Source organism: Pseudophryne corroboree, chromosome 3 (assembly GCF_028390025.1).
Source record: "Pseudophryne corroboree isolate aPseCor3 chromosome 3, aPseCor3.hap2, whole genome shotgun sequence".
NCBI lineage: Eukaryota > Metazoa > Chordata > Amphibia > Anura > Myobatrachidae > Pseudophryne > Pseudophryne corroboree.
The window spans coordinates 77,218,438-77,245,963 of record NC_086446.1 but is presented as its reverse complement, the minus strand read 5'-3'; the positions used below and the strand labels follow the sequence as shown (position 1 = coordinate 77,245,963).

At 46.7% G+C, this 27,526-nt stretch overlaps 1 protein-coding gene across 1 annotated transcript; it reads left to right on the top strand.

Moving 5' to 3' along the window:
- Nucleotides 1–1,752: 1,752 nt before the first annotated feature.
- Nucleotides 1,753–26,170, top strand: LOC135054789 (oocyte zinc finger protein XlCOF7.1-like). The gene is made up of 5 exons (XM_063958118.1): nt 1,753–1,895; nt 16,636–16,785; nt 22,699–22,803; nt 22,883–23,006; nt 23,308–26,170. Exons 2-5 carry the CDS (start codon nt 16,708–16,710, stop codon nt 25,305–25,307), a joined length of 2,307 nt encoding a protein of 768 aa, XP_063814188.1. The 5' UTR covers nt 1,753–1,895; nt 16,636–16,707; the 3' UTR covers nt 25,308–26,170.
- The last annotated feature ends 1,356 nt before the right edge of the window (nt 26,171–27,526 follow it).

Below are 27,526 nucleotides of genomic sequence, written 5' to 3'. Positions count from 1 at the left end.
TTCACTTCTTCGCTTCTGTGCTGTTGGGAACTGACATTTTTTTTTTAATCCTCCATATAGAAAAGGTAATTACTGCCTTCCCGTAGGAATGGGTCCTGTCCTGCTTTCTCTGTCCATCCCGCTAAATTATCCACCCATGGGTTAACTAAGTAATACTCTGAGGTAGAGTTGCGGGCGACATACATCTTGCATGTCTCACCAGGGAGGGGCGGGGGATATGTAGTTTTTTTTACTCTGACTAGAGCCCATTGTCAGACAGTAATATAAATCAACAGTACAACTTTAAAAGAAAATATCTAAAATATACAACACTCTACTTACTATACATGCATCAGCTAACCAGTTAATTAGTCATTGACAATATCACAATATTATCTGTATAGTGAGAACATGAAATCTTTTGACGTGTACGATACTTACCATTCGTACAAGATGTCAGAAAAATACAGCGTTTTAAACAGGAAGCAGGAAAAGTGTTTGAGTAAAGATATCTGGCAGACGAAAACTTACCAGCCGTCTGGACCAAATATAAGAACTTATCTCACTACAAACATACAAGAATATATAGACGATCAAATCGAGGTATTCTCTACGTTACGTATAGACCCCAGGTCTATTTTTAAGTATCCCAGATACTAACGTCACGTTATGTATAGACTCCCAGGTCTATTTTAAGTATCCCAGATACTAACGTCTTTGGAGAGTTGCGCTTGGACCCCTGGTCCCTTCTCAGACGTATCTTTAAGTCCCAGACATTAAAGATGTTTGGTCACGTGTTCCCAGAACACTGACACGGATTCAGCTTCAGTGTATGACCGCAATCCCGTATGGCAAAGACAGACAATAAATTCTCTATCTTTACCATTCGGGGACGATCACTGAATCGCGGACGTAGCCCCCACTTGAAAGGATTTGCCCCTCTATTCTTTAACCCTCGATGTGATGGCCTCTCAGACGTCTGTGAGTGTAAACCTTCATGCTATGAGTTACATGCACAACACAAGCAGTAAAGATTCACACTGTTTATTTAATAAATTACAGCGTACTATATAGAAAAGAAACATGGGTGTATACAATATGTGCAAGCATATGATTGGATAAATAGAAGTAGCATACGACATTACATGCAGGATATTTTAGTAACACACAGAAGTAACAGTTTTGATCTGGTATGTAATTGTCCTTGAAGATAAGACACACACAAGCCTTATATTATATGAACAGACAAAGGCATCTTGTAGAGAGTGCGTACGTGTCTATTCAAACACATAACAATTCATATAGCATGTTTAACCCTTCAGAAGGCGTGCTTGTGCCCTTAAATTAAGTTTGTCCTGTCTAAATAGGGGCTGGTATAGCCTGCTTTGGTGGATGGTTGGTGCACAGGCGTATATGCTATATGCTGTTTAGCATATAAAGTTTTCTTTTTACTGCTGGTAGACATTTACATTTCATAACACACAACAATGAGAGATAATGGCACACATACTGTATTTAAATGTTAATAACACTGAAAGAAACACGAATGTAGTTTACATTATGAAATAGACTGCAGTGAATAATACTGCGCATGTGGTCAGGAAAATGAGGCGAGAGTCTCAGGAACACGGAGACAGCTACTACTCAGACTTGTCCCGCTCTACCATGTCAGGCTTGGCTCGGCACGGCAGTCCGATTGGCTGGCTTGTGTCACGTGATGCCTCAGTCCTCACAACAATTCAGCACTGTTGAATATTATGTTCTAACCCTTTTGTAGGCGACGTGTCCTCCAGGACCCAGGCAAAATGGCGCCTGTCAGCTACAGCTCTGACTACAAATCCCACTACTCTCATCGTCCCAGCGAAACTGTTTTTTTTGTGTTACAGTGCAACATGACCCCCATTCACTGCTGAGAGGTAATAGTTTCGTCTGTATCTGTTATATTCTATCATCAGTACTATTCCAATATCTGTATATTATGTTACATTGTATAATATGGTCACATGACCTGCAATGACATTCTCATTATATTATATGGTCTCCTACAGTGTAATAACTAACTTACCACTCACTATAATATCATTCTCAGTATATTATAACTGTTTTATTATATGATCACTTACATTGCAATATCTGAACCCCATATAATATGAATTACATTGTAAAATGTATATCTTTTAGTACATTGTAACTTACACTTTGGTATCTGTATCTCATTATTTTCTGTTATCACTTACCCTTTACTATCTATGTCGTATCATCTTATTGCATATAATATATCTGTGTCTCATTATACCGTCGTTTACACTGTAATAAACTATATGTAGCTCATTATTTTATATTAGTTATATGCAATATCTGTATCTCATTATCACATAGACTAATGTCTTTGTCTAATTTTATCATATTATCGCTTGTACTGTAATAAGTATCTCATATTATCATTTACATTGCAGTATCTGTATTGTGTCATTGCACATCAACCGATTTTATTTTTTATTTTGTTTTAGGTTTCCCAATTTTTATTGCACTCCGTATAGTAAATAGGATATCAAAGCTGAATATAAATCTTCAATATAGTTTTAATCTTGTATAGTTTTTGATGGTTTGAAAATGATTTTGATTTTGAGGTATTTAGAAAAAAAACAAAAACATTTTGATCAGAACATAACAGGCTTTGGTATACAACATGACTAGTTTCAAGGAAATCAACATTTCAAGGTCACAGACTCACAAATGTAAAAACAGATTTCACGATTTGAGGCGTAGTGGGTTATCAGCAATCTTGGGCACATAAAGGGGGTCTGTCCATGCAGTGACCTGTCCTCAGCCCCTTCAACATTGCTTTACATTATACTAGTATTTCTCTTACGTCCTAGAGGATGCTGGGGACTCCAAAAGGACCATGGGGTATAGACGGGATCCACAGAAGCTTGGGCACACTGAAAAGACTTTAACTGGGTGTGAACTGGCTCCTCCCTCTATGCCCCTCCCCCAGACCTCAGTTTGACTTTGTGCCCAGGACTGACTGGACACTCACTAGGGGAGCTCTCCTGAGTTTTTCTGGAAAAGACTTTTGTTAGGTTTTTTATTTTCAGGGAGTCCTGCTGGCTACAGGCTCCCTGCAGCGAGGGACTGAGGGGAGAGAAGTCAGACCTACTTCTACTTCGTTTAAGGGCTCTGCTTCTTTGGCTACTGGACACCATTAGCTCCAGAGGGTTCGATCACTTGGTGCGTCTAGCTGCTTGTTCCCGGAGCCGCGCCGTCACCCCCCCCACAGAAGACAGAAGCCGGGTGAGTATGCAGAAGGCAGAAGACTTCAGGACGGCAGAAGACTTCAGTAACGAGGTACATGCTCCCACACACTTCTCCATCGGCACTCGCAGGGTGCAGGGCATAGGGGGGGGGCGCCCTGGGCCGCAGTTACCACCGTTTTTTCAGACCCCCGCTGGCATTTTTCATTTTCAAATTTGTCGGGCTGAAGCGCGCCAGGAAGGGGCGGAGCTTAGCTCACAGGCGCCATTTCTCCTCTACACGCGGCTACAGGAGACGCTGGCCCGGGACCTCCAAAGCTCCTCTAACAGTAACGGGGAGCTGATCGGGGGGGGCACAGTTGGTGGTGCATATTATTGTCCTTCAGCAGCGCTTTCACATATATGCTTTGGGGGGATATATGGGCGCTGGGGTGTGAGCTGGCATACTCCCTCTGTGTTTCTCCTTCCGGGCTTCATTGTGGGCCTGTCCCCTAGCTGAGACATATTGTGGGTGTGTCGGTGGGTCGATACTCCGTGTCGACATGTCTGAGGCTGAATGTTATTCACCGGAGGAGGTTATTGGGGGGGCAGATGCGGGTCTGGAATTGGCTCTGTCGGCGCAGCTGACACCTGATTTACTCACATTGTTAAATACTTTTAATACAAATGTGGCTTCTTTGTCAAAGAGGTTAGATAAGTCTGAGTCACAGACACAGGTGTGGAAAAAATCCATGGAGGATGCTTTGACTCAGATGCAGACCCCATCGGGGTCAAAAAAGCGGTCATTTACTCAAGTGGTAGATACTGATACCGACACAGATTCTGATTCCGAGGTCGATTTCACTGAGGCGGCTTTACATCCACGATTAGTTAAGAGTATTCAGTACATGATTGTGGCTATAAAGGATGTTTTACGCATTTCTGATGAACCTGCGGTGCAGGAAACAAGGATTTGCTTGTTCAAAGAGGAAAAACCTGAGGTGCAGTTTCCCCCCTCTCATGAAATGAATGCTCTTTGTGAAAAGGCTTGGGAGTCGCCGGACAAGAGGTTTGCAGATTCCCAAGAGGATTTACATGGCGTATCCTTTCCCCACTATTGACAGGGGGAAAATGGGAGGCGTCTCCAAATGTTGACAAAGCTCTATCTCGTTTGTCTAAGAAGGTGGCGCTTCCGTCTCCTGACACGGCAGCTCTCAAGGATCCGGCGGATCGCAAGCTGGAGACGTCTCTGAAGTCCATTTTCGCTAATACGGGTGCATTGCTCAGACCTGCTGTGGCGTCGGTATGGGTGAGTAGTGCTATTGCTAAATAGGCAGAGAATTTAGCTGCTGATATGGATACCCTTGATAAAGATACTGTTCTTTTGACTCTTGGTTATATCAAGGACGCTGCAGATTACCTGAAGGACGCGGCGAGGGATGTTGGTCTCTTGGGATCAAGAGCCAATGCCATGTCGATTTCGGCCAGGAGGGCGCTGTGGATCCATCAATGGAATGCTGATGCCGATTCCAAGAGAGCTATGGAAGCTTTGCCCTTCAAAGGTAATGTCTTGTTTGGGGACTGCTTGGCTGACCTGGTTTCTACCGCGACTGCGGGTAAGTCGTCTTTTCTTCCCTATTTTCCTACACAGCAGAAAAAGGCACCACATCAGCAGATGCAGTCCTTTCGTCCGAATAAATACAGGCGGGGAAAAGGTTCCTCCTTTCTCGCTTCAAAGGGTAGAGGAAGGGGAAGGAAGTCGCCTGCAGTGTCAGGCGCCCAGGACCAGAAGTCCTCCCCTGCCTCTACCAAGTCCACCGCATGACGCTGGGGCTTCTCTGGGGGAGTCCGGACCGGTGGAGGGCCGTCTGCAGATCTTCAGTCAGGTCTGGATTCAATCAGGCCTGGATCCTTGGGCCCTAGAGATTGTATCTCAGGGATACAAGCTGGAGTTTCAGGAGACACCCCCTCACCGGTTTTTCATGTCGGCCTTGCCAGTGTCTCTTCTGGACAGGGAGGTGGTGCTGGCAGCAATACAAAAGTTGTGTCAACAGAGGGTAATTGTTCCCGTTCCCCCGTCTCAACGGGGAGAAGGGTTCTATTCGAGCCTTTTTGTGGTACCGAAACCGGACGGTTCGGTCAGACCGATTCTGAACCTAAAGTCCTTCAATCCATACTTGAAGGTTTTCAAGTTCAAGATGGCTGTGATTGCCAGCCTAGAAGGGGGGGACTTTATGGCGTCAGTCGACATAAAGGATGCCTACTTACACGTTCCGATATATCCTCCACACCAATCCTTCCTAAGGTTTGCGGTACAGGATTCTCATTACCAATTTCAGACGTTGCCGTTTGGGCTTTCCATGGCCCCGAGGATTTTCACCAAAGTCATGGCAGAAATGATGGTTCTCCGTCGCAAGCAAGGGGTTACCATTATCCCGTACTTGGACGATCTCCTGATAAAGGCGAGGTCCAGGGAACGGTTGCTAAGAAATGTGGATTTGTCTCTTTCCGTTCTGCGACAACACGGTTGGCTGCTAAATTTGCCAAAGTCGCAGTTGATTCCAACCACTCGGTTGCCCTTTCTGGGCATGATTCTGGACACGGGCTTACGGAAGGTGATTCTTCCGGAAGAAAAAGCTCTGAAACTTCAGTCGATGGTCAGGGAACTTCTGAGGCCAAAGAGTGTGTTGGTTCATCAATGTACTCGGGTTCTGGGGAAGATGGTTGCGGCGTACGAAGCCATTCCATTTGGCAGGTTTCATGCTCGGAGTTTCCAGTGGGATCTGCTGAGCAAGTGGTCCGGGTCTCACCTGCACATGCACCGGCAGATATGTCTATCTCCCAGGGCCAGGATTTCTCTCCTGTGGTGGCTACAAAGTTCTCACCTCTTAGGAGGCCGCCGATTCGGTATCCTGGATTGGGTCCTGTTGACAACAGATGCAAGTCTCCGAGGCTGGGGCGCAGTCACCCAGGGAAGAAATTTCCAGGGGAAATGGTCGCACCAGGAATCTTGTCTCCACATAAATGTTCTCGAGTTAAGAGCCATTTACAACGGCCTGCTTCAAGCAAGAAACCTTCTTCAGGGTCGGCCTGTCCTGATACAATCAGACAACATAACTGCGGTGGCGCATATAAACAGTCAAGGCTGAACAAGGAGCAGGGCGGCTATGGCGGAGGCCACAAGAATCCTTTGCTGGGCGGAACAGCACGTGAGCGCCCTGTCAGCAGTCTTCCTTCCGGGAGTGGACAACTGGGAAGCAGACTTCCTCAGCAGACACGATCTCCATCCAAGAGAGTGGGCTCTTCATCAAGAGGTGTTTGCAGAACTGACGAAGCGTTGGGGAACTCCGATGATCGACATGATGGCGTCTCGCCTCAACAAGAAGCTTCCGAGGTATTGTTCCAGGTCAAGGGACCCCCAGGCCAGTGCAGTGGACGCCCTGGTGACTACGTGGGTCTCTCAGTCGGGGTATGTGTTCCCTCCGCTTCCTCTCATTCCAAAGGTGCTGGGAATCATTCGTCGGGCAAGAGTGCGAGCACTTCTTGTGGTTCCAGATTAGCCAAGAAGGGCCTGGTATCCAGATCTTCAGGAATTACTTGTGGAAGATCCTTAGCCACTTCCTCTGAGGGAGGACCTGTTATTGCAGGGTCCATGCGTGTTTCCAGACTTACCGCAGCTGCGTTTGATGGCATGGAAGTTGAGCGCCAATTCTTAACTCGGAACGGTATTCCCGGGGAGGTCATTCCCACTCTCCTTAAGGCGAGGAAGGAAGTTACGGCGAAACATTATCACCGTGTTTGGAGAAAGTATGTTTCGTGGTGTGAGACTAAAGCTGCTTCTGCGGAAGAATTTCACTTGGGTCGGTTTCTCGATTTTTTTTGCAGGCAGGCGTCGATGCCGGCCTGAAATTGGGTTCCATCAAGGTGCAGATTTCGGCTTTATCTATCTTCTTTCAGAAGGAATTGGCGGTTCTCCCTGAGATTCAAACTTTTGTGAAGGGAGTGATGCATATCCATCCTCCGTTTGTGCCCCCGGTGGCACCATGGGACCTTGACGTGGTCTTACAGTTTCTTATGTCTTCCTGGTTTGAACCTTTGCGTAAGGTTGAGTTAAAATTCCTCACTTGGAAGGTGGTCATGCTGTTAGCTCTAGCGTCTGCCAGGCGGGTGTCGGAGTTGGCGGCCTTGTCACACAAGAGTCCGTACTTGATCTTCCATTCGGATAGGGCGGAATTGAGGACTCGTCAACAATTTCTGCCGAAGGTGGTTTCTTCATTTCAAATTAACCAACCTATTGTGGTGCCTGTGGCTACAGATGCTGTGGCAGTTCCAAAGTCTCTTGATGTTGTGAGAGCTTTGAAGATCTACGTCGCCAGAACGGCGGTGGCCAGAAAGACAGAGGCGCTGTTTGTTCTGTATGCTTCCAACAAGCTTGGTCATCCTGCTTCGAAGCAGACTATTGCACGCTGGATTTGTAGTACGATTCAACAAGCTCCATTCTTCGGCTGGGTTACCGGTGCCGAAATCAGTAAAGGCCCATTCTACCAGGAAAGTGGGCTCATCTTGGGCGGCTGCCCGAGGGGTCTCTGCACTTCAGCTTTGCCGAGCAGCTACGTGGTCGGGTTCAAACATATTTGCTAAGTTTTACAAGTTTGATACCCTAGCTGAGGAGGACCTCATGTTTGCTCAATCGGTGCTGCAGAGTCATCCGCACTCTCCCGCCCGTGTTGGAGCTTTGGTATAGACCCCATGGTCCTTTTGGAGTCCCCAGCATCCTCTAGGACGTAAGAGAAAATAGGATTTTAGTACCTACCGGTAAATCCTTTTCTCCTAGTCCGTAGAGGATGCTGGGCGCCCATCCCAGTGCGGACTGTTACTTGCAGTGGGTTCTTACTGGTTAAATTAGTTTATACACGGGTTGTGTATTTTTTGTTATCAGCCTGTTGCTGTTGTTATTTCATGCTGTTATCTGGTTTACTGTTACTCCGGTTGTACGGTATGTTTGTGGTGTGGGCTGGTATATTTGTAGCCCTTACTTTAAACTAATATCTTTTCCTCGAAATGTCCGTCTCTCCTGGGCACAGTTCCTGTAACTGAGGTCTGGGGGAGGGGCATAGAGGGAGGAGCCAGTTCACACCCAGTTAAAGTCTTTTCAGTGTGCCCAAGCTCCTGCGGATCCCGTTTATACCCCATGGTCCTTTTTGAGTCCCCAGCATCCTCTACGGACTAGGAGAAAAGGATTTACCGGTAGGTACTAAAATCCTATTTTTGGACCCAGTAGCTATTGTGCCCAGTATTGAATGTTTTTTTGTTTTTGTTTTTTACACCAATCTTCCCCTACCTTTCTATCTGTGTGTCGTCATTCCCCCAATCTGTCTGTCTGTTTGTCTCTATCTCATATCTCTGTCTCTCCTGTCCCCCCCTACCCTGTCTGCCTCTCTCATCTCTGTCCCCACCCCGTTGATCTCTCATATAATAATGCCACTGTATAGGTCATTGGTACGGCCTCATCTATAATACTGCATTCATTTCTGAAGGCCATATCTTCAGAAGCATATTAATACATTAGAGACAGTACAAAGAAGGGCAACTAAAATGGTGCATGGCCTACATCACAAAACATACCCAGAAAGACTAAAAAATCTCAATATGTATAGTTTGGAGCAGAGAAGGGAAAGGAGGGACATGATAGAAACTTTCAAATATGTCAAGGTTTTTATAAAGGTCCAGGAGGGAAACATTCTTCAAATGAAGAGAAGCAATGGAACACGAGGACATGCACTGAGACTGGAGGGAGGTGGGTTCAGGGGAAATTTGAGGAAAAATTACTTCACAGAAAGGGTAGTGGACAAGTGGAATAGCTCCCATCAGAGGTGGTAGAGGCTAAGACTGTAGAGCAATTTAAACATGCATGGAATAGACATAAGGATATCTTTACAAAGAAATAAGGATCAAATAAAGTTTGAGATGAAAAATATGGTAAAAAAAAGGGGCAGACTAGATGGGCCAAGTGGTTCTTATCTGCTGGCAGAGTCTATGTTTCATTTCTGTCTGTCTCTCATTCTTTCACCCATCTGCCCTCTCTCTTTTCCTCATCTCTGTCTGCCCCAACAGTCTGTCTCTCTTTTTTATCTCCGTCTGTCCCCTCTCCCCCAGTTTGTCTGCACTACTCCACATTAGTACCATGGGGTATAGACTGGTCCCTTGGGAGCCATGGGCACTTTAAGAGTTTAATAGTGTAGGCTGGCTCCTCCCTCTATGCCCCTCCTACCAGACCCAGTTTAGAAAATGTGCCTGGAGGAGCCGGTTACAGCTAGGGGAGCTCCATAGGAGTTTTTCTAGTTTTATTATTTTTATTACAGTTAGGCACAGGGAGGCTGCTGGCAACAGCTTCCCTGCTTCATAAGACTTAGGGGGGGAGTAGTGTCCAACCCTCTGAGGTTAATGGCCACTATCTCCGCTGACAGGACACTGAGTTCCTGAGGGTGATGATCACAAGCCCCCGAGGCGACCGCTCACTCCCGCAGCATGCCGCCACCTCCTAACAGAGCCAGAAGACGTCAGTGGTGAGTAGGTTGCCGGCAACCCGACAAGCGGGAAGCCGGTGAGTATGGCGGCAACAGGGTAGGAGCGCAGCGCTGAATCTGCGCTCTGGAGGGCTCAGAGGTACTGCTCTGCGGCGCTGTGAGGGGTGCCCTGGGCCAGTGCAAACACCCTTACAACTGGTCATCTGGGCTATCAGGGATGCGTTTCTACTGCTAGCAATGTTTTTACCTCAGGCCAGTATAATCCTAAAGTACGGAAGACGCGCCATGACAGGGGGCAGAGCTTCTCAGAGCGGATCCAGCAGCTCACCAGTGCCATTTTCTCCCTACAGATCCTACACAGAGACCCTGACAGGGAGCGCTGACCCTCCACATAACTCCAGCTATCCTGGGCGGTACCAGGGGGTTATAGAAGGGGGGGGGGGAGAGTGTTACTCACTATTTAAAACTGTGAAGTCTATTAAGGTTGCACAGTCAGCGCCAGGCTTTTATGATATAACTGCCTACTGGGGCGCTGTGTGGGTGCTGGCTCCAATAACTCTGTCTCTCTCTGAAGGTACCTGGGGGGAAAACTGTGTCTGACATTTTCCTGTGTGTGTGTGTACATATTTCTCACGTTACCATGTCTAGGGACTTTGGGGGTAATTCCAAGTTGATCGCAACAGGAATTTTTTTAGCAGTTGGGCAAAACCATGTGCACTGCAGGGGAGGCAGATATAACATGTGCAGAGAGAGTTAGATTTGGGTGTGGTGTGTTCAATCTGCAATCTAGTTTGCAGTGTAAAAATAAAGCAGCCAGTATTTACCCTGCACAGAAATAAAATAACCCACCCAAATCTAACTCTCTCTGCACATGTTATATCTGCCTCCCCTGCAGTGCACATGGGCCCTCATTCCGAGTTGATCGGTCGCAAGGCGATTTTAGCAGAGTTACACACGCTAAGCCGCCGCCTACTGGGAGTGAATCTTAGCTTCTTAAAATTGCGACCGATGTATTCGCAATATTGCGATTACTAACTACTTAGCAATTTCAGAGTAGCTCCAGACTTACTCTGCCTGTGCGATCATTTCAGTGCTTGTCGTTCCTGGTTGACGTCACAAACACACCCAGCGTTCGCCCAGGCACTCCCACCGTTTCTCCGGCCACTCCTGCGTTTTTTCCGGAAACGGTAGCGTTTTCAGCCACACGCCCCTGAAACGCCGTGTTTCCGCCCAGTAACACCCATTTCCTGTCAATCACATTACGATCGCCGGAGCGAAGAAAAAGCCGTGAGTAAAAATACTATCTTCATAGTAAAGTTACTTGGCGCAGTCGCAGTGCGAACATTGCGCATGCGTACTAAGCGGATTTTCACTGCGATGCGATGAAAAATACCGAGCGAACGACTCGGAATGAGGGCCATGGTTTTGCCGAACTGCTAAAAAATTTCCTGCTGCGATCAACTTGGAATTACCCCCTTTGTGTCTTGTTCTGCAGAGTATGTATCTTCCCCAGAGGAATCCTTTCCATGTACTCAGGAATGTAATGTCATGTCTCAGCCTTCTGAATCCGAACCGTTGTGGGTGGTTTCAATTAAGGGAATGATATCCCAGATTTCATGTAGGATAGCTCATAATGAGACTTAATCTCAGGTTTTGAAAAAATCTGTAGAGGTTCTGTCTGTTACTGTTCCCACAGCCTCCTCAAACTCCCCTGGTAATATGCCCAAAGAAGCGTGCTCTTGCCCAAATTATGCAAGTCGACACGGACACCGACTCTGATATGGGAGACGGTGATGGGGATATGCGGCGGGGGGGTGAGGCATTCCTTGCAAAAGGGGTGCATCTCATGATTGAGGCAATTAGGGATGTGTTACACATTACTGACAAAGTACCTGAGCAGGTCGAGGAGGCTTACTTTACAGAAAATAAGAAAGCCTCCCTGACCTTTCCTGCGTCTAAGGTATTAAACTCCTTATTTGAAAAATCCTGGGAAAACCCGGAGAAAAAAATTCCAATTCCAACCCCCCTGTTTTTCCGGAAACGGTAGCGTTTTTTCCCACACGCCCATAAAACGGCCTGTTTCCGCCCAGTAACACCCATTTCCTGTCAATCACATTACGATCGCCAGAACGAAGAAAAAGCCGTGAGTAAAAATCCTAACTGCATAGCAAATTTACTTGGCGCAGTCGCAGTGCGGACATTGCGCATGCGCATTAAGCGGAAAATCGCTGCGATGCGAAGATTTTTACCGAGCGAACAACTCGGAATGACCCCCATAGTTTTGTGTAAATTTGCTTAGCGCGTGCGCACTGAGATGCATACGCATGCGCAGAACTGCCGGATTTTAGCCTATTAGCAATTCTGCTAAAATTAGCAGCGAGCGAACAACTCGGAATGAGGGCCCATGCACGGTCCTTCCAACCGGATCTCCTGGACAAGTGGTCGGGATCTCACCGACACATGCACCAGAGAATACGGCTGTTGCGGAAAACCAGGATTTCGCTCCTGTGTTGGCTACAGATGCCTCACCTTCTCGAGGGCCGCAGGTTCGGGATTCAGAACTGGATCCTTCTAACCACGGATGCAAGTCTCCGAGGTTGGGGCGCTGTCACCCAAGGGGAAACCTTCCAAGGAAGGCGGTCAAGTCTGGAATCCATCCTTCCAATAAACATTCTGGAACAACGGTCTTCTACAGGCGGCACATCTTCTGAAAGATCAGGCCATTCAGGTTCAGTCGGAAAATGTAACGACGGTGGCATACATAAACCGACAGGGGGGAACGAAGAGCAGGGCTACAATGTCGAAGGTTCCTCAATGTTCCTCAGCAGACACGATCTCCATCCGGAAGAGTGGGGCCTCCATCCAGAGGTGTTCACGGAGGTAACAAATCTTGGGGTGTGCCTCAAATAGACATGATGGCCTCCCGCCTCAACAAGAAGCTTCGGAGGTACTGTCCCAGGTCGTGGGATCCACAGGCAGTGGCGGTGGATGCCCTGGTAACTCTGTGGGTGTTCAAGTCAGTGTACATGTTCCCTCCACATCCACTCATCCCAAGAATTCTAAAACTCATAAAGAAAGCAAGAGTTCATGCGATCCTCATTGCTCCGGACTGGCCAAGAAGAGCTTGGTACACGGATCTTCTGGCATTACTTGTGGAAGAGCCGAGGCCTCTTCCTCTTCGAGAGGACCTTCTGCAACAAGAGCCGTTCGCTTATCAAGACTTACCGCGGCTACGTTTGACGGCATGGAGGTTAAACGCCAGATCTTAGCTCGGAAGGGCATTCCGAACAAGGTTATTCCTACCCTGATACAGGCTAGGAAGGGAGTAACGTCTTTCTGCAAGCAGGTGTGGATGTGGGCCTGCGTTTGGGATCCATAAAGGTCCAAGTTTCGGCCTTATCCATTTTCTTCCAGAAACAATTGGCTTCCCTCCCTGAGGTTCAGACTTTCTTGAAAGGGGTTCTGCACATCCAGCTTCCCTTTGTGCCTCCTACGGCACCTTGGGATCTTAATTTGGTGTTGCAGTTCCTGCAATCAGATTGGTTCGAGCCTCTACAGGAGGTTGAGGTCAAGTTTCTCACTTGGAAGACGGTCACACTGTTGGCATTAGCTTCGGCTAGGCGTGTGTCTGAATTGGGGGCATTGTCCTACAAGAGCCCCTACTTGATTTTCCATGAAGATAGAGCTGAGCTCAGGACGCATCAGCAGTTTCTTCCAAAGGTTGTGTCAGCTTTTCATATCAACCAACCTATTGTGGTGCCAGTGGCTACTGACTCCTCAATTACCTCAAAGTCCTTGGATGTTATGAGGGCTTTGAGGATTTATGTGAAGAGGACTTCACGTCACAGAAAGTCGGACTCTCTGTTTGTCCTTTATGATCCCAACAAGATTGGGTGTCCTGCTTCTAAGCAGACGATTTCTCGCTGGATCAGCTTCACTATCCAGCATGCTTATTCTAAAGCAGGCTTGCCGTGTCCAAAATCTGTTAAGGCCCGCTCTACTTATAAGGTGGGTTCTTCCTGGGCGGCTGCCCGGGGGTGTCTCAGGTTTACAGCTTTGCCGAGCGGCTACTTGGTCGGGGTCGAACACGTTTGCTAAGTTCTTCAAGTTCGATACTTTGGCCTCTGAGGACCTAAAGTTTGGTCAATCAGTTCTGCAGGAGCCTCCGCGCTCTCCCTCCCGTACTGGGAGCTTTGGTACATCCCCATGGTACTAATGTGGACCCCAGCATCCTCTAGGACGTAAGAGAAAATAGGATTTTATTTACCTACCGGTAAATCCTTTTCTCGCAGTCCGTAGAGGATGCTGGGCGCCCGCCCAGCGCTTCGTTTTCCTGCAGTTGTTACTTGGCTCAGTACTGCCTTGTTACTTGGTTAAGTACTGTGTTGTTACTTGGTTAAGTACTGTTATTCAGCTGTTGCTGAGGTTATTCAGGCTGGTTAGCCTGGTTTGCCTTGTTATGTGTGAGCTGGTATGAATCTCACCACTATCTGTGTATTTCCTCCTCTCTAAGTATCTCTGGCACAGTTTCTAGACAGGGTCTGGTAGGAGGGGCATAGAGGGAGGAGCTAGCCCACACTATTAAACTCTTAAAGTGCCCATGGCTCCCAAGCGACTCGTCTATACCCCATGGCACTAATGTGGACCCCAGCATCCTCTACGGGCTACGAGAAAAGGATTTACCGGAAGGTAATTAAAATCCTATTTCTCTTTTCTTGTGATCTACCACTTTCACCACATCTAGCTCCCCTCTAGTCTGTGATTACAGGAATGTTCCTCCAGTGCAGGCTACTCCCTCTTATCTCTTCTTCTGACCTGCCACTTCCACCACATCTAGCTCCCCTCTAGTCTGTGATCACAGGAACGTTCCACCAGTGCCAGCAGGTACCTCTTACCTATTCTTCTGATCTGCTGCTTCCACCACATCTTGTCCCCCTCTAGTCTGTGATCACATGCATGTTCCTCCAGTGCCAGCCAGTACCTCTTACCTAATCTTCTGATCTGCTGCTCCCATCACATCTTTTTCCCCTCCAGTCTATGATTACAGGAATGTTCCTCCAGCACCTGCTGCTCCCTTTTATCTCTTCCGATCTGCCGCTCACACCACATCTTGTTCCTTCTGTAGTCTGTGATCTCAGGATTGTTCCCCCAGTGCCGGCTGCACCCTATTATCTCTTCTTGTGATCTACCACTTCCACCACATCTTGCTCCCCTCTGGTCTGTGATTACAGGAATGTTTCTCCAGTGACACTCCTGAGGAATCTGGCAGCTACTTTACCAGCAAAACGCGGTGAGCCTGCTTGTATGGACCCTATGCCAACCATCTCCATCTCATCCCTTCTGTCACAATTTGGACTCATTTGCCACCACTGAATCCATACCAGTTAAAGCATACTTTTGGACACGGATCTCCTTCCCTGCTTCAAATTGGATCTCTGCAACAACTGAGATACCTTTAGGACTGCACTATATGGATCGGGTAATACCATTGCTTCAGAAGGAGTCCTAATTATATGTGGAGTGAGCCCTAGCCAGTATTGTGATTTAGTAACTTATTGAGGAGAACACTTGTGGCTTTATTTTCCAACAAGCTAAATTTACACTTTTAATGTGATTTGTGGCAATTATCCCTCTTCTTTTTATGAACTGTAATAAATTGTTATATTTGTAATTATTGTGAAACGTCCTTTGTAATTATTGGAATAACTGCCGGCGCCAGTATCCCATTTTTTCCTTTGTATACAACCACATGGGTTTGACCACCCCTATACAGGCTGCCATTTACAGCGCACTCATATTCTCCTTTCCTCCAGTGACGAGCTGTCCTCTTATCTTTCCGATCTGCTGCTCCCACCACGTCTTGTCCCCCTCTAGTCTTTAGTCACAGGAATGTTCCTCCAGTACTGGATGTTGCCTCTTATCTCTTCTTCTGATCTGCCACTTCCACCACATCTTGTTCCCCTCTAGTCTGTAATCTAGTGCCGGTCAGTCCCTCTTATCTCATCTTTCCTATCTGCCACTTCCACCACATCTTGTTCCTCTCTGGTCTGTGATCCCAGGAATGTTCCTCCAGAACCTGCTGCTCCCTCTTATCTACTTGTTCTCCTCTAGTCTTGTGATCAAGCTACAGAACAGTAGCAGATGGAGCGACGGGGGCGGGGGGGTGGGGATGAATGTCATGTTTGGCCTGACGTTACATGTCAACTTCATTTTTTGTGTGTTTCTTTCTCAAACATCTGCCTCTGTTGCACAAAGGGAACCCTTGTCCAGGCACATAGACTGGTACTAACGATGATAGTGTAAATCAGCTGATAACCAGTGGATTAACGTAACCAAAGTGTGTTTACCAACGTGCACACAAGAAAACAAGAAAAACCCCAATGGTATCTTCTCTTGAAACATAAACATAAATATGGTACAAACAGGCAAATAAACATATACAGCATACAATAAAATGTTGGTGTTCCTTATTTTTTAAGACTTTACATTGTATATAAGAACAACCTTTTCATAGGTTGAGTAAGGGAAAAAGACAGACTATGGGGTGTATGAACAGTAATAGGCAGAACATTCATTCAACCAGCACAATCTCTGTGATTAAGGATGTACATTTAAAGCTGCTATAATTTTCAAGTCAAATCAAACCTGGTTCTTTCTTTACAATTATTGGCATTTAAATCTACAGCTTCAATCGTCGAGATTGCAGTGGTTCATGGAACACCCAGCTTATTACACATACCTCCATGTCTAATTTATATGTTATTGTAATAGTAACAGAGAAGTTTGCCACTATCATATACCCCATTAACAGTTCAAGCGGGCAGTCAGAATTATTCAGTGGAAAGTGCATCTTTTGTCTTTTGAATCATGTCTAGCAATTTGATCTACTCTTTCAGTTGTCTGAGGTCACCTTATGATCAGTCACAAGAAGCAAAACAATTCTCCAATCATTTAAAAGGAGCCTGAATATGGAAAAGGACAGGGATATAATGACCGAGAGGATATTAAAGCTGACATTGGAGATCGTCTACCTGCTGACTGGAGAGGTGAGGGGGTCTTGGAGTGTCACAGTGACAGCATTCTTATCTCAATTACTAACACAGGGACCTGACTGGGGAGGTGAGGGAGTCTGGGAGTGTCACAGTGACATTACTCTTTTCTCTGTTACTAATACAAGAACCTGACTTGGGAGGTGTTAGGGTCTGGAAGTGTAATTGTTGAGTTGGATAGTGTATTGCCTGTGTGATGACCTGGAATACTTAGCTCGGTAGAGTGGTGTATTGGTGCTGTGTTTGGGTGCTTAATCAGGATCCAAACACAGCTTTTCAGCTAAATAAATTAAATGGTGCTCTACTGTCAGCATAAATTAAACCTTCCTAGTCCCTACTGGCTTCCAAGCACATTGAGCTCTGACTGAACAGTCCCGACCTGGACTGTCTGACTGCTAGAACCCCAACTGGGCTCTGTCTCCAAGGGCAGCCTCTATGTGTGGTCACACACCCTTTTTGTTCCTTGTGTGGTTGGATTCCTCCAGTCCCACATTGAATCTCCTGCTCATCAGCACAATCTTTACTGATACTGCCACTATGCATCACTGTTCTGAATCCTCTTAATTCACAAGACTATGAGGTAACTTTTAGTCATCCCTGATAACATGTTTTCTCTTACGTCCTAGAGGATGCTGGGGTCCACATTAGTACCATGGGGTATAGACTGGTCCACTAGAAGCCATGGGCACTTTAAGAGATTAATAGTGTGGGCTGGCTCCTCTCTCTATGCCCCTCCTACCAGACTCAGTTTAGAAAATGTGCCTGGAGAGCTCTTAAGAGTTTTCTTAGTTTTTTTATTTTATTAGAACATTAGGTACAGGAAGGCTGCTGGCAACAGCCTTCCTGCTTCGTGGGACTTGTGGGGGGGAGGGTAGGAACCATCTCTAGAAGGTAATGGTTCTCTATCTCCGCTGACAGGACACTGAGCTCCTGAGGGTGATGATTGCAAGCCCACGAGGCAACCGCTCACTCCCGCAGCACGGCCGCCACCCCCTAACAGAGCCAGAAGATAGAAGAGTGGTGAGTACAGCGTCAGTGCCCCGGTTAGCGGGTCGCCGGCGGGTATGGCGTCACACGGGTGGGTACGCAGCTCTGACAGGCTTCGCTCCAGGAAGGCTCAGCAACACTTGGAGGGGTGTCCTGGGCCAGCGCAGTCACCCTAAACTGGTCACAGACGCTAACAGGAGCTAATCCCGCTGTTAGCATAGATACCTCCGGCCAGTATAATCAAATTTGTGCGGGAAGCCGCGTGCCATTACAGGGGGCGGGGCTTCTCCTCAAGCGGATCCAGCATTCACCAGCGCCATTTTCCTCCCTACAGACATAGAATTAGCCGTTGACAGGGAGCGCTGACCCTCCACATAACTCCAGTTACTGCGGTACCAGGGTGTTATAGATGGGGGGGGAGGGGAGTGCATTGTTAGTAATAATCAACCTTACTCAGCGCCGGGCTTTTATCATAACAACTGCTCACAAGGGCGCTGTGTGGCTGGCTCCTTAGACTCTGTGACTCTCTGAAGTTACTCTGGGGGAAACTGTATCTGACATTTTTCTGTGTGTGTGTATATCCCACATTACCACGTCTAAGGAATCTGTATCCTGTGCTGCAGAGTGTTTATCTTCTCCTGAGAAGTCTATTCCATGTACTCATGACTGCAATTTGCTGCATCAACCTTCTGAATCTGAACCCCCATGGGTGGATTCTTTAATGGGAACGATATCCCAGATTTCTACAAGGATGTCACATACTGAGAAAGAGACACATTTTTTGAGGAAATCTGTGGAGGGGTTACAGTATTTGGCCCCCACTACTTCATCAAAAACCCCACCTACATACCCACAAAAGCGTACACTTACCCAGATTATGCAAGCGGACACTGATACCGACTCTGATACAGGGGACGGTGATGGGGATATGCAGGGCGGGGGGGATGCATCCCTTGCTAAAGGAGTGCAACTAATGATTGAAGCCATTAGGAATGTTTCACACATTTCTGAGAACGTACCTGAACAGGTGGAGGAATCTTATTTTACAGAAAGTAAGAAATCCTTGCTTACTTTTCCGGCTTCCAAGGAGTTAAACTCTTTGTTTGAAAAATCCTGGGAAAACCCAGAGAAAAAATTCCAGATCCCAAAAAGGGTTCTCATTGCTTTTCCCTTTCCTGAAGATAGAAAAAAAAAAGGGAAAACTCACCTATAGTTGACGCATCTGTATCTAGGTTGTCAAAAAAAGGTGGTTTTACCTGTTTGTTCCTGGTTCAACCGCTTTAGAAGAACCGGCTGACCGCAAGATTGAGACTACACTCAAATCACTATACACAGCTTATGGCGTCGCTTTAAGGCCCACTATTGCTTGTGCGTGGATTTCTAAGGCCATAGTAAAGTGATCAGGCACATTGCTAGAGGACTTAGATACTATGGATAGATGTGACATTGATTTGTTCTTACGTCACATACAGGATTCTGCAGGGTTCATGGTGGAGGCCATGAAAGACCTTGGCATGCTGAATGCACGGGCTACTTCTATGGCAGTCTGGCTACGCCAATGGACTGCGGATACGGAATCCAAGCGAAGTGTGGAGAACCTACCCTTCACAGGTCAGGCTCTGTTTGGGGATGCATGGATCTCCACGGCAACTGCCGGTAAGTCAACCTTTCTTCCCCCAGCAGCATCAACAGCTAGGAAATCTTATCCTTCGCCTACACTGCAGTCCTTTCAGACCACAAAATTTAAGAATTACAAACCCCCTCCCACCTTCTTTAGAGGAGGTCGGAGAAAGTCCAGAAAACCTGCACTATAAGTTCCCAGGAACAGAAACCAGGTTCTGCTTCCTCAAAATCTTCAGCATGACGGTGGACCTCCCAGCCTGGAGGTCGGGCAGGTGGGAGCGTAGTCATGCCTAGACCCCTGGGTAAAGGATATTGTGGCCAAGGGATACAGACTGGAGTTTCAAGAACTCCCACCTCACAGATTCTTCAAATCATGCTTACCAGTTTTGCTGACAGACAGCGCTCTTCTACAGGAAGCCATTCAAAAATTGGTTCAAACAAATGTCATTATTCCTGTTCCACTCCACCGGCAACACAAAGGTTATTACTCAAACCTGTTTGTGGTACCAAAACCGGACTGTTCGGTAAGGCCGATATTAAACCTAAAGTCATTGCACCCCTACTGAGAGTGGTGATCTCAGGTCTGAAGGAGGGGGAATTCCTGGTATCCCTGGATATCAAGGATGCGTACCTTCACATTCCGATCTGGCCGCCTCACCAGGCTTATCTCTGATTTGCCCTGCTGGACTGTCACTATCCGTTCCAGGCACTGCCATTTGGCCTCTCCACGGCACAGAGTGTGTTCACCAAGGTCATGGCAGAGATGATGCTACTCCTCCGCAGGCAGGGAGTGAACATAATTTCACACTTGGACGATCTGCTATCAAAAGCATCTTCCAGGGAGAGGTTGTTGCAGAGTATTGCTCTCTCAACTCAACTACTCCAGGATCATGGGTGGATCCTGAACCTTCTAAAGTCACATTTGGAGCCAACAAGGAGACTGCCCTTCCTGGGGATGATACTCTACCGGTGGAGAAAGCGTTGGTGATCCAATCAATGGTCCGGGAGCTCCTGAAGCCAGCCCGGGTATCGGCTCATCAGTGCATTCGCCTTCTGGGGAAGATGGTTGCCTCCTACGAGGCTCTACAGTACGGAAGATTCCATGTGAGGTTCTTCCAACTAGATCTCCTAGAGAAATGGTCGGGATCACATCTTCACATGCACCAGCGGATACGCCTGTCGCCGAAAGCCAGAATTTCACTCCTCTGGTGGCTGCAAACTTCTCACCTACTCGCGGGCCGCAGGTTCGGGATTCAGAATTAGATCCTTCTAACCACGGATGCAAGTCTCAGAGGTTGGGGAGCAGTCAACCAAGGGGAAAACTTCCAAGGAAAGTGGTCAAGTCTGGAATCCATCCTTCCGATAAACATTCTGGAACTAAGGGCCATAGACAATGGCCTTCTTCAAGCGGCTCGTCTTCTGCAAGATCAGGCCATTCAGGTTCAGTCGGACAATGTAACGGCACTGTCCTACATAAACCGTCAGGGCGGAATGAAGAGCAGAGAGGCAATGTCGGAGGTAACAAGAATCCTCCTCTGGGCAGAAAGGCATGCGGTGGCGCTGTCAGCAATCTTCATTACGGGTGTGGACAACTGGGAAGCGTACTTCCTCAGCAGACACAATCTCCATCCATGAAAATGGGGCCTCCACCCGGAGGTATTCGCAGAGGTAACAAGCCGATGGGGTGTACCCCAGATAGGCATGATGGCCTCTCGCCTCAACAAGAAGTTTCGGAGGTACTGTTCCAGGTGAAGGGACCCACAAGCAGTGGCGGTTGACGCCCTGGTAACTCCGTGGGTGTTCCAGTCAGTGTATATGTTAAAAAAATGGGGCCTCCACTTCCACTCATCCCAAGGATTCTCAAACTAATAAAAAGAACAAGAGTTCAGGCGATCCTCATTGTCCGGACTGGCCAAGAAGGGCTTGGTACGCGGATCTTCTGGAATTACTGCTGGAGGATCCGAGGCCTCTTCGTCTTCGCGAGGATCTTCTCCAACAGGAGACGTTCGCCTATCAAGACTTACTGCGGCTACGTTTGACGGCACGGAGGTTGAACACCAGATCTTAGTTCGGAAAGGCATTCCGAAAAAGATCATTCCTACCCTGATACAGGCTAGGAAGGGAGTAACGTCAATACATTACCATCAGATTTGAAAAAAGTATGTGTCTTGGTGTGAATCCAAGAGGTTTCCTGCAGTGGAGTTTCAACTTGGACGGTTTCTCCTCTTTCTGCAAGCAGGTGTGGATGTAGGCCTACGCTTGGGCTCCATCAGGGTCCAGATTTCGGCCTTGTCCATTTTCTTCCAGAAACGCTCTTCCTGAGGGTCAGACGTTCTTGAAAGGGGTTCTGCATATTCAACCACCCTTTGTGCCTCCCTGGGATCTTAATGTGGTGCTGCAGTTCCTGCAGTCGGATTGGTTCGAGCCTTTATGGGACGTGGACGTCAAGTTTCTTACTTGGAAGGCGGTCACTCTGTTGGCATTGGCGTCTGCTCGACGTGTGTCGGAATTGGGGGCATTGTCATGCAAAAGTCCCTACTTGATTTTCCATGAGGATAGAGCTGAGCTCTGAATGCGTCAGCAATTTCTTTCAAAGGTTGGGTCAGCCTTTCATATCAACCAGCCTATTGTGGTTCCAGTGGCTACTGACTCCTCAATTACCTCAAAGTCCTTGGATGTTGTGCTTGCTGTATCCAAAATCTGCTAAGGCCCACTCTACTCGATAAGTGGGTTCTTCCTGGGCGGCTGCTGGGGTGTCTCGGCTTTACAGCTTTGCCGAGCAGCTACTTGGTCAGGGTCAAACACGTTTGCCAAGTTCTACAAGTTCGATACTTTGGCCTCTGAGGACCTAACGTTTGGTCAGTCAGTTCTGCAGGTACCTCAGCACTCTCCCTCCCGTACTGGGAGCTTTGGTACATCCCCATGGTACTAATGTGGACCCCAGCATCCTCTAGGACGTAAGAGAAAATAGGATTTTAATTACCTACCAGTAAATCCTTTTCTCGTAGTCCATGGAGGATGCTGGGCACCCGCCCAGTGATTCTTATTCCTGCATTGTTACTTGGTTCAGTTTGTTAGTTCAGCCGTTTCTAGAGTCTGGTAGGAGGGGCATAGAGGGAGGAGCCAGCACACACTATTAATCTCTTAAAGTGCAAATGGCTCCTAGTGGAACCATCTATACCCCATGGTACTAATGTGGACCCCAGCATCCTCTATGGACTACGAGAAAAGGATTTACTGGTAGGTAATTAAAATCCCATTTTTACATTAAAATATTACTTGTATTTCCAATTCTGATAGTGCCCCATCACGGTGCCTCCACCTCACTCCCTGATACATGAGAGACACAATGACCAGAAGATCCTGGGACTCACCAACAAGATCATTCAGCTGCTGACTGGAGAGGTGACTGCTGGGAATGGGACATTATACAGTAGCACCAGGGGATGTGTCTGAGTAATGACTGTATCATTGTGTGTGTTAGGTTCCCATAAGGTGTGAGGATGTCACTGTCTATTTCTCCGTGGAGGAATGGGAGTATATAGAGGAACACAAGGGTCTGTACAAGGACGCGATGATGGAGAATAACCTGCCCCTCACATTATCGGGTAAGATAAGATTGGATTGTTATTAAATACTTCAAATATGGACGTTATTTACCTGCCGTAAAATAAAATGGCTGTAATAATTTGTAGGCCGCTTGGAGTGTAATGGCTTTAGAGGTGGGAGTAGTGCGCATTCATCTATTTTATTGACTACTGTATGTTCATCTTTTTATTGGTTCAGTGACTTAACAACTGTCGTAACTTAATAGTTAAGACATATTTTCAAAATCAGCTTAAGTTATATTTTACTTTTGGATTTTTTTTTTACTAAAAGTGAATCTGCTGTGTATTTATCTCATTGCAGATTTCTCAATCGCATTTAATAAATCTTCTGGAGAATCCCATGTCCGTACTGATTTAGGGAATAATACAAACCGGAACACACATGATAGTATAACTCCAGAGGAAGAACATGAGGCTGATGAGATTCAGGGAACATCTGTGAGGGAAGTGCCCTACCAGTCAGTAGTATGTCAAGAAGGAACCTTCACCAACATTTCTGCAAACACTGATTGTACACAGGATATGCCTGCTAGTGTTAAGAAGGAATGTGAGAGAGGAGACCTCACAGACACCAACATTTATACACCCACAGATCATACTCCGTATGCACCTACTCATATTATTGAGGAGTCTGTCTCATCTGATGGAGGGAACCTCACAGACACTAAGAATTATACACCCACAGGTCATACACAGTATACATCTACTCATATTAAGAAGGAACCAGTCATATGTGATGGAGGAAACCCCACAGATACTAAGAATTATACACCCACATATCATACACAATATACATCTAGTCTTACTAAGGAGGGATCAGTCTCCTGTGATGGAGGGGACCTCACACACACTGATATGTATACACCCACAGATCACACACAGTATACATCTACTCATATTAAGGAGGAATCAGTCTCATCTGATGGAGGAAATCTCACAGACACTAAGAATTATACACCCACAGGTCATACACAGTATACATCTACTCATATTAAGGAGGAACCAGTTGTACGTGATGAAGGTAACCCCACAGATACTAAGAATTATACACCCACATATCATACAAAATATACATCTCATATTAAGAAAGAACCGGTCTCATGTGATGGAGGAAACCTCACAAACACTAACATGTATACACCTACAGATCATACACAGTATACATCTACTTATATTAAGGAGGAACCTGTCTCATGTGATATAGGAGACCTCACAGACACTGACATGTATACACCCTCATATCATACACAGTATACATCTTCTCATATTAAGGAGGAATCAGACCTGTGTAAAGGAGATTTCACAGATTTGGAGACTTATAGACCCACAGATCATGGGCACTCAAAATATAAGTCCCCTAATATCAATGTAGAATCTTCCTCTGCATTCATCAGTGAACATTTTTCTGATGACCTTTACATCACCGCAAAAAATTCACAGTGCAACACGGAACCTTCTGGGCATGAAAACCCATGGAAGTTCACCAGACAACAAATGGACCTCAACTTTTCCACGTGGACTAACAGCAGCTGTAGAAACGTTTCTAAAACCTTTATATGTTTCGAATGCGGTAAATGTTTTTCCAGCAGTCCGCACCTCATCCGGCACCAGAGGACCCACACCGGGGAAAGACCATTTGAATGTACGGAGTGTGGTAAATTCTTTTCCAGCAGCTCAAACTTAATAATGCACCAGAGGACGCACACGGGGGAAAAGCCATTTGCCTGTTTGGAATGCGGAAAACGTTTTGCCCGCAACCCCCATCTTATCAGGCACCAGAGAATACACACAGGCGAGAAACCCTTCGAATGCTTAGAGTGCGGCAAGAGATTTAACCAGGACTCCAACCTTCTAAAACATCAGCGGACTCACACAGGGGAAAAGCCCTTTGTGTGCTTAGATTGCGGAAAGGATTTCACCAGTAACCCCCATCTCCTTAGGCACCAGCGAATTCACACTGGGGAAAAACCATTTTCCTGCTCCGAATGCGGCAAATGTTTTTCCAGCAGCTCCAATCTGGCTACTCACAGGAGAACTCACACGGGAGAAAAACCTTATTCGTGTTCGGACTGCGGGAAACGTTTCTGCAAAAGTTCTAATCTTGTCGCCCACGAGAAAATCCATCAGCAGTTTCCGTACTCGGAACGTGAGAAATCTTGTCCTAAAAACCTCTTTGCCTATCAGACGAACCACCTCAGAGAGACCTTTTCCAGCGAGGAAAACATCTTGCTAAATTTCAGAGAATTCGCCGAGGAGACAAACAATTTTCTTGGCTATGAGATAGAAAATGGATGGATCTAAACATAAAATACCAACTGTTCACAAGAAACGTTTTCCTTTTACATTTTTTTTTTTTAAACTAGCCAAGGTCACTCAGTTGTCAAAGAATAATAATAAAACAATGAATAATTGTTTAGCTCGGTGTTGAGTGTTCTATATATCTTACGATGTATCTTTCTTGCACAGTAATGGCAAGCTTGCTTAATACTGTAGCTAAGCAGTTTTTCCTCTTTATGATTCCGGACTGCAAAGTTCTATTGTTGATAAAATTGGGAACAAACACATCATGCCATGTACAGATGATCTTCCTATTAATTGTAAACTGTTGGTATTTTGTACACATCAAGTTCATTATATATCTTACAAGAGTATAAGTGATTTGGATGGAAGTTATTATAAGTGTGTCACAAAGCTGACTTGGGCGGGATTCAAATGTTTTATTGCCCTCGATCTCCCGTCTAAAATGACGGAAGATCGCAGGGCGATATTCTATTGACCCCCTTTATCACGCTGATCGCGCCCTTAATAGACAGGTTCAGCCGCGTTAAGCATCTAAACCCGACTAAAGTCACGGGCGCAATCGCGGAAAGTCCAGTTTGGGCATCCAAACGGGTCACTTTTTTGCGCATTTCAGCTCACCACCCCTGGGGGTGGCGAGCTGAAATGCTGATATCGCACCCATCAGCAGCAACATTTGAATACTGCCGGCGGGCACGATGGTGGGAGGGAGGGACGGAAGATTTGAATCCCGCCCTCTGTGTCTCGCCCAAGTGTATTTCAGGTTCTCGGTGAATACTGTTACCATATAGTATTAATAAAGGTCACAATAATCTGAGGTGACCTTTTGATACCTATACTAATTAATAGTAGTGTATTATTTTTGGGGCTCTATATATATATATATATATATATATATATATACAAACAAATCTAGAAAACCACAGCACTCGCCACCCCAGCAGCGGGGTGCAATATCTGCACTCACCACTCATAGGGTGGGGTGCATGCAGCCCATGGCCACCAACCCAAATATATACAAACAGAAAGTTCAGCACTCACCATAGCAAGCTCACTTATCCTGCTCACTTATCCTCACAACATCAATAAATAAATGATGGGGGTTTAGTTAGTGCATTGGCCAATGCACGGAAGCCTGCATACCGCTCGCCAAGGTACCCCACCTTCATGCAGGTCCTACACTATCACAAAGTCTCAAAAATTAAAACCTGCCAACTGTATCACATAGGCAAACACTAGTATACATATATTTCTCTAACGTCCTAGTGGATGCTGGGACTCCGTCAGGACCATGGGGAATAGCGGGCTCCGCAGGAGACAGGGCACATCTAAATAAAGCTTTTAGGATCACATGGTGCGTACTGGCTCCTCCCCCTATGACCCTCCTCCAAGCCTCAGTTAGGTTTTTGTGCCCGTCCGAGAAGGGTGCAATCTAGGTGGCTCTCCTAAAGAGCTGCTTAGAAAAAGTTTTTTTAGGTTTAAATCTCAGTGAATCCTGCTGGCAACAGGATCACTGCATCGAGGGACTTAGGGGAGAGATTTCCAACTCACCTGCGTGCAGGATGGATTGGAGTCTTAGGCTACTGGACACTTAGCTCCAGAGGGAGTCGGAACACAGGTCCTCCTGGGGTTCGTCCCGGAGCCGCGCCGCCGATCCCCCTTACAGACGCTGAAGACGGAGGTCCGGAAAGCAGGCGGCAGAAGACTCCTCAGTCTTCATGAAGGTAGCGCACAGCACTGCAGCTGTGCGCCATTGTTGCTACACGTCTCACTGATTCAGTCACGGAGGGTGCAGGGCGCTGCTGGGGGCGCCCTGGGCAGCAATATTAAATACCTTTAGTGGCAAAATAAATACATCACATATAGCCATTAAGGCTATATGTATGTATTTAACCCAGGCCAGTTTTCTTAAAACCCGGGAGAAAAGCCCGCCGAAAAAGGGGCGGAGCTTATTCTCCTCAGCACTCAGCGCCATTTTCCTGCTCAGCTCCGCTGGTGAGGAAGGCTCCCAGGACTCTCCCCTGCACTGCACTACAGAAACAGGGTAACAAAGAGAAGGGGGGCATAATTTGGCGATATTGATATATTAAAAGCGCTTATATCAAAAACAACACCTTCTAGGGTTGTTTATATACATTTATAGCGTTTTTGGTGTGTGCTGGCAAACTCTCCCTCTGTCTCCCCAAAGGGCTAAGAGGGTCCTGTCTTCGATTAGAGCATTC

Coding starts and splice junctions, on each gene's coding strand:
- LOC135054789 (XM_063958118.1), top strand. CDS start 16,708: ATGGAAAAGGACAGGGATATAATGACCGAGAGGATATTAAAGCTGACA. Junction 22,804..22,882: donor TTCAGCTGCTGACTGGAGAG/GTGACTGCTGGG, acceptor TGTGTGTGTTAG/GTTCCCATAAGGTGTGAGGA. Junction 23,007..23,307: donor CCTGCCCCTCACATTATCGG/GTAAGATAAGAT, acceptor ATCTCATTGCAG/ATTTCTCAATCGCATTTAAT.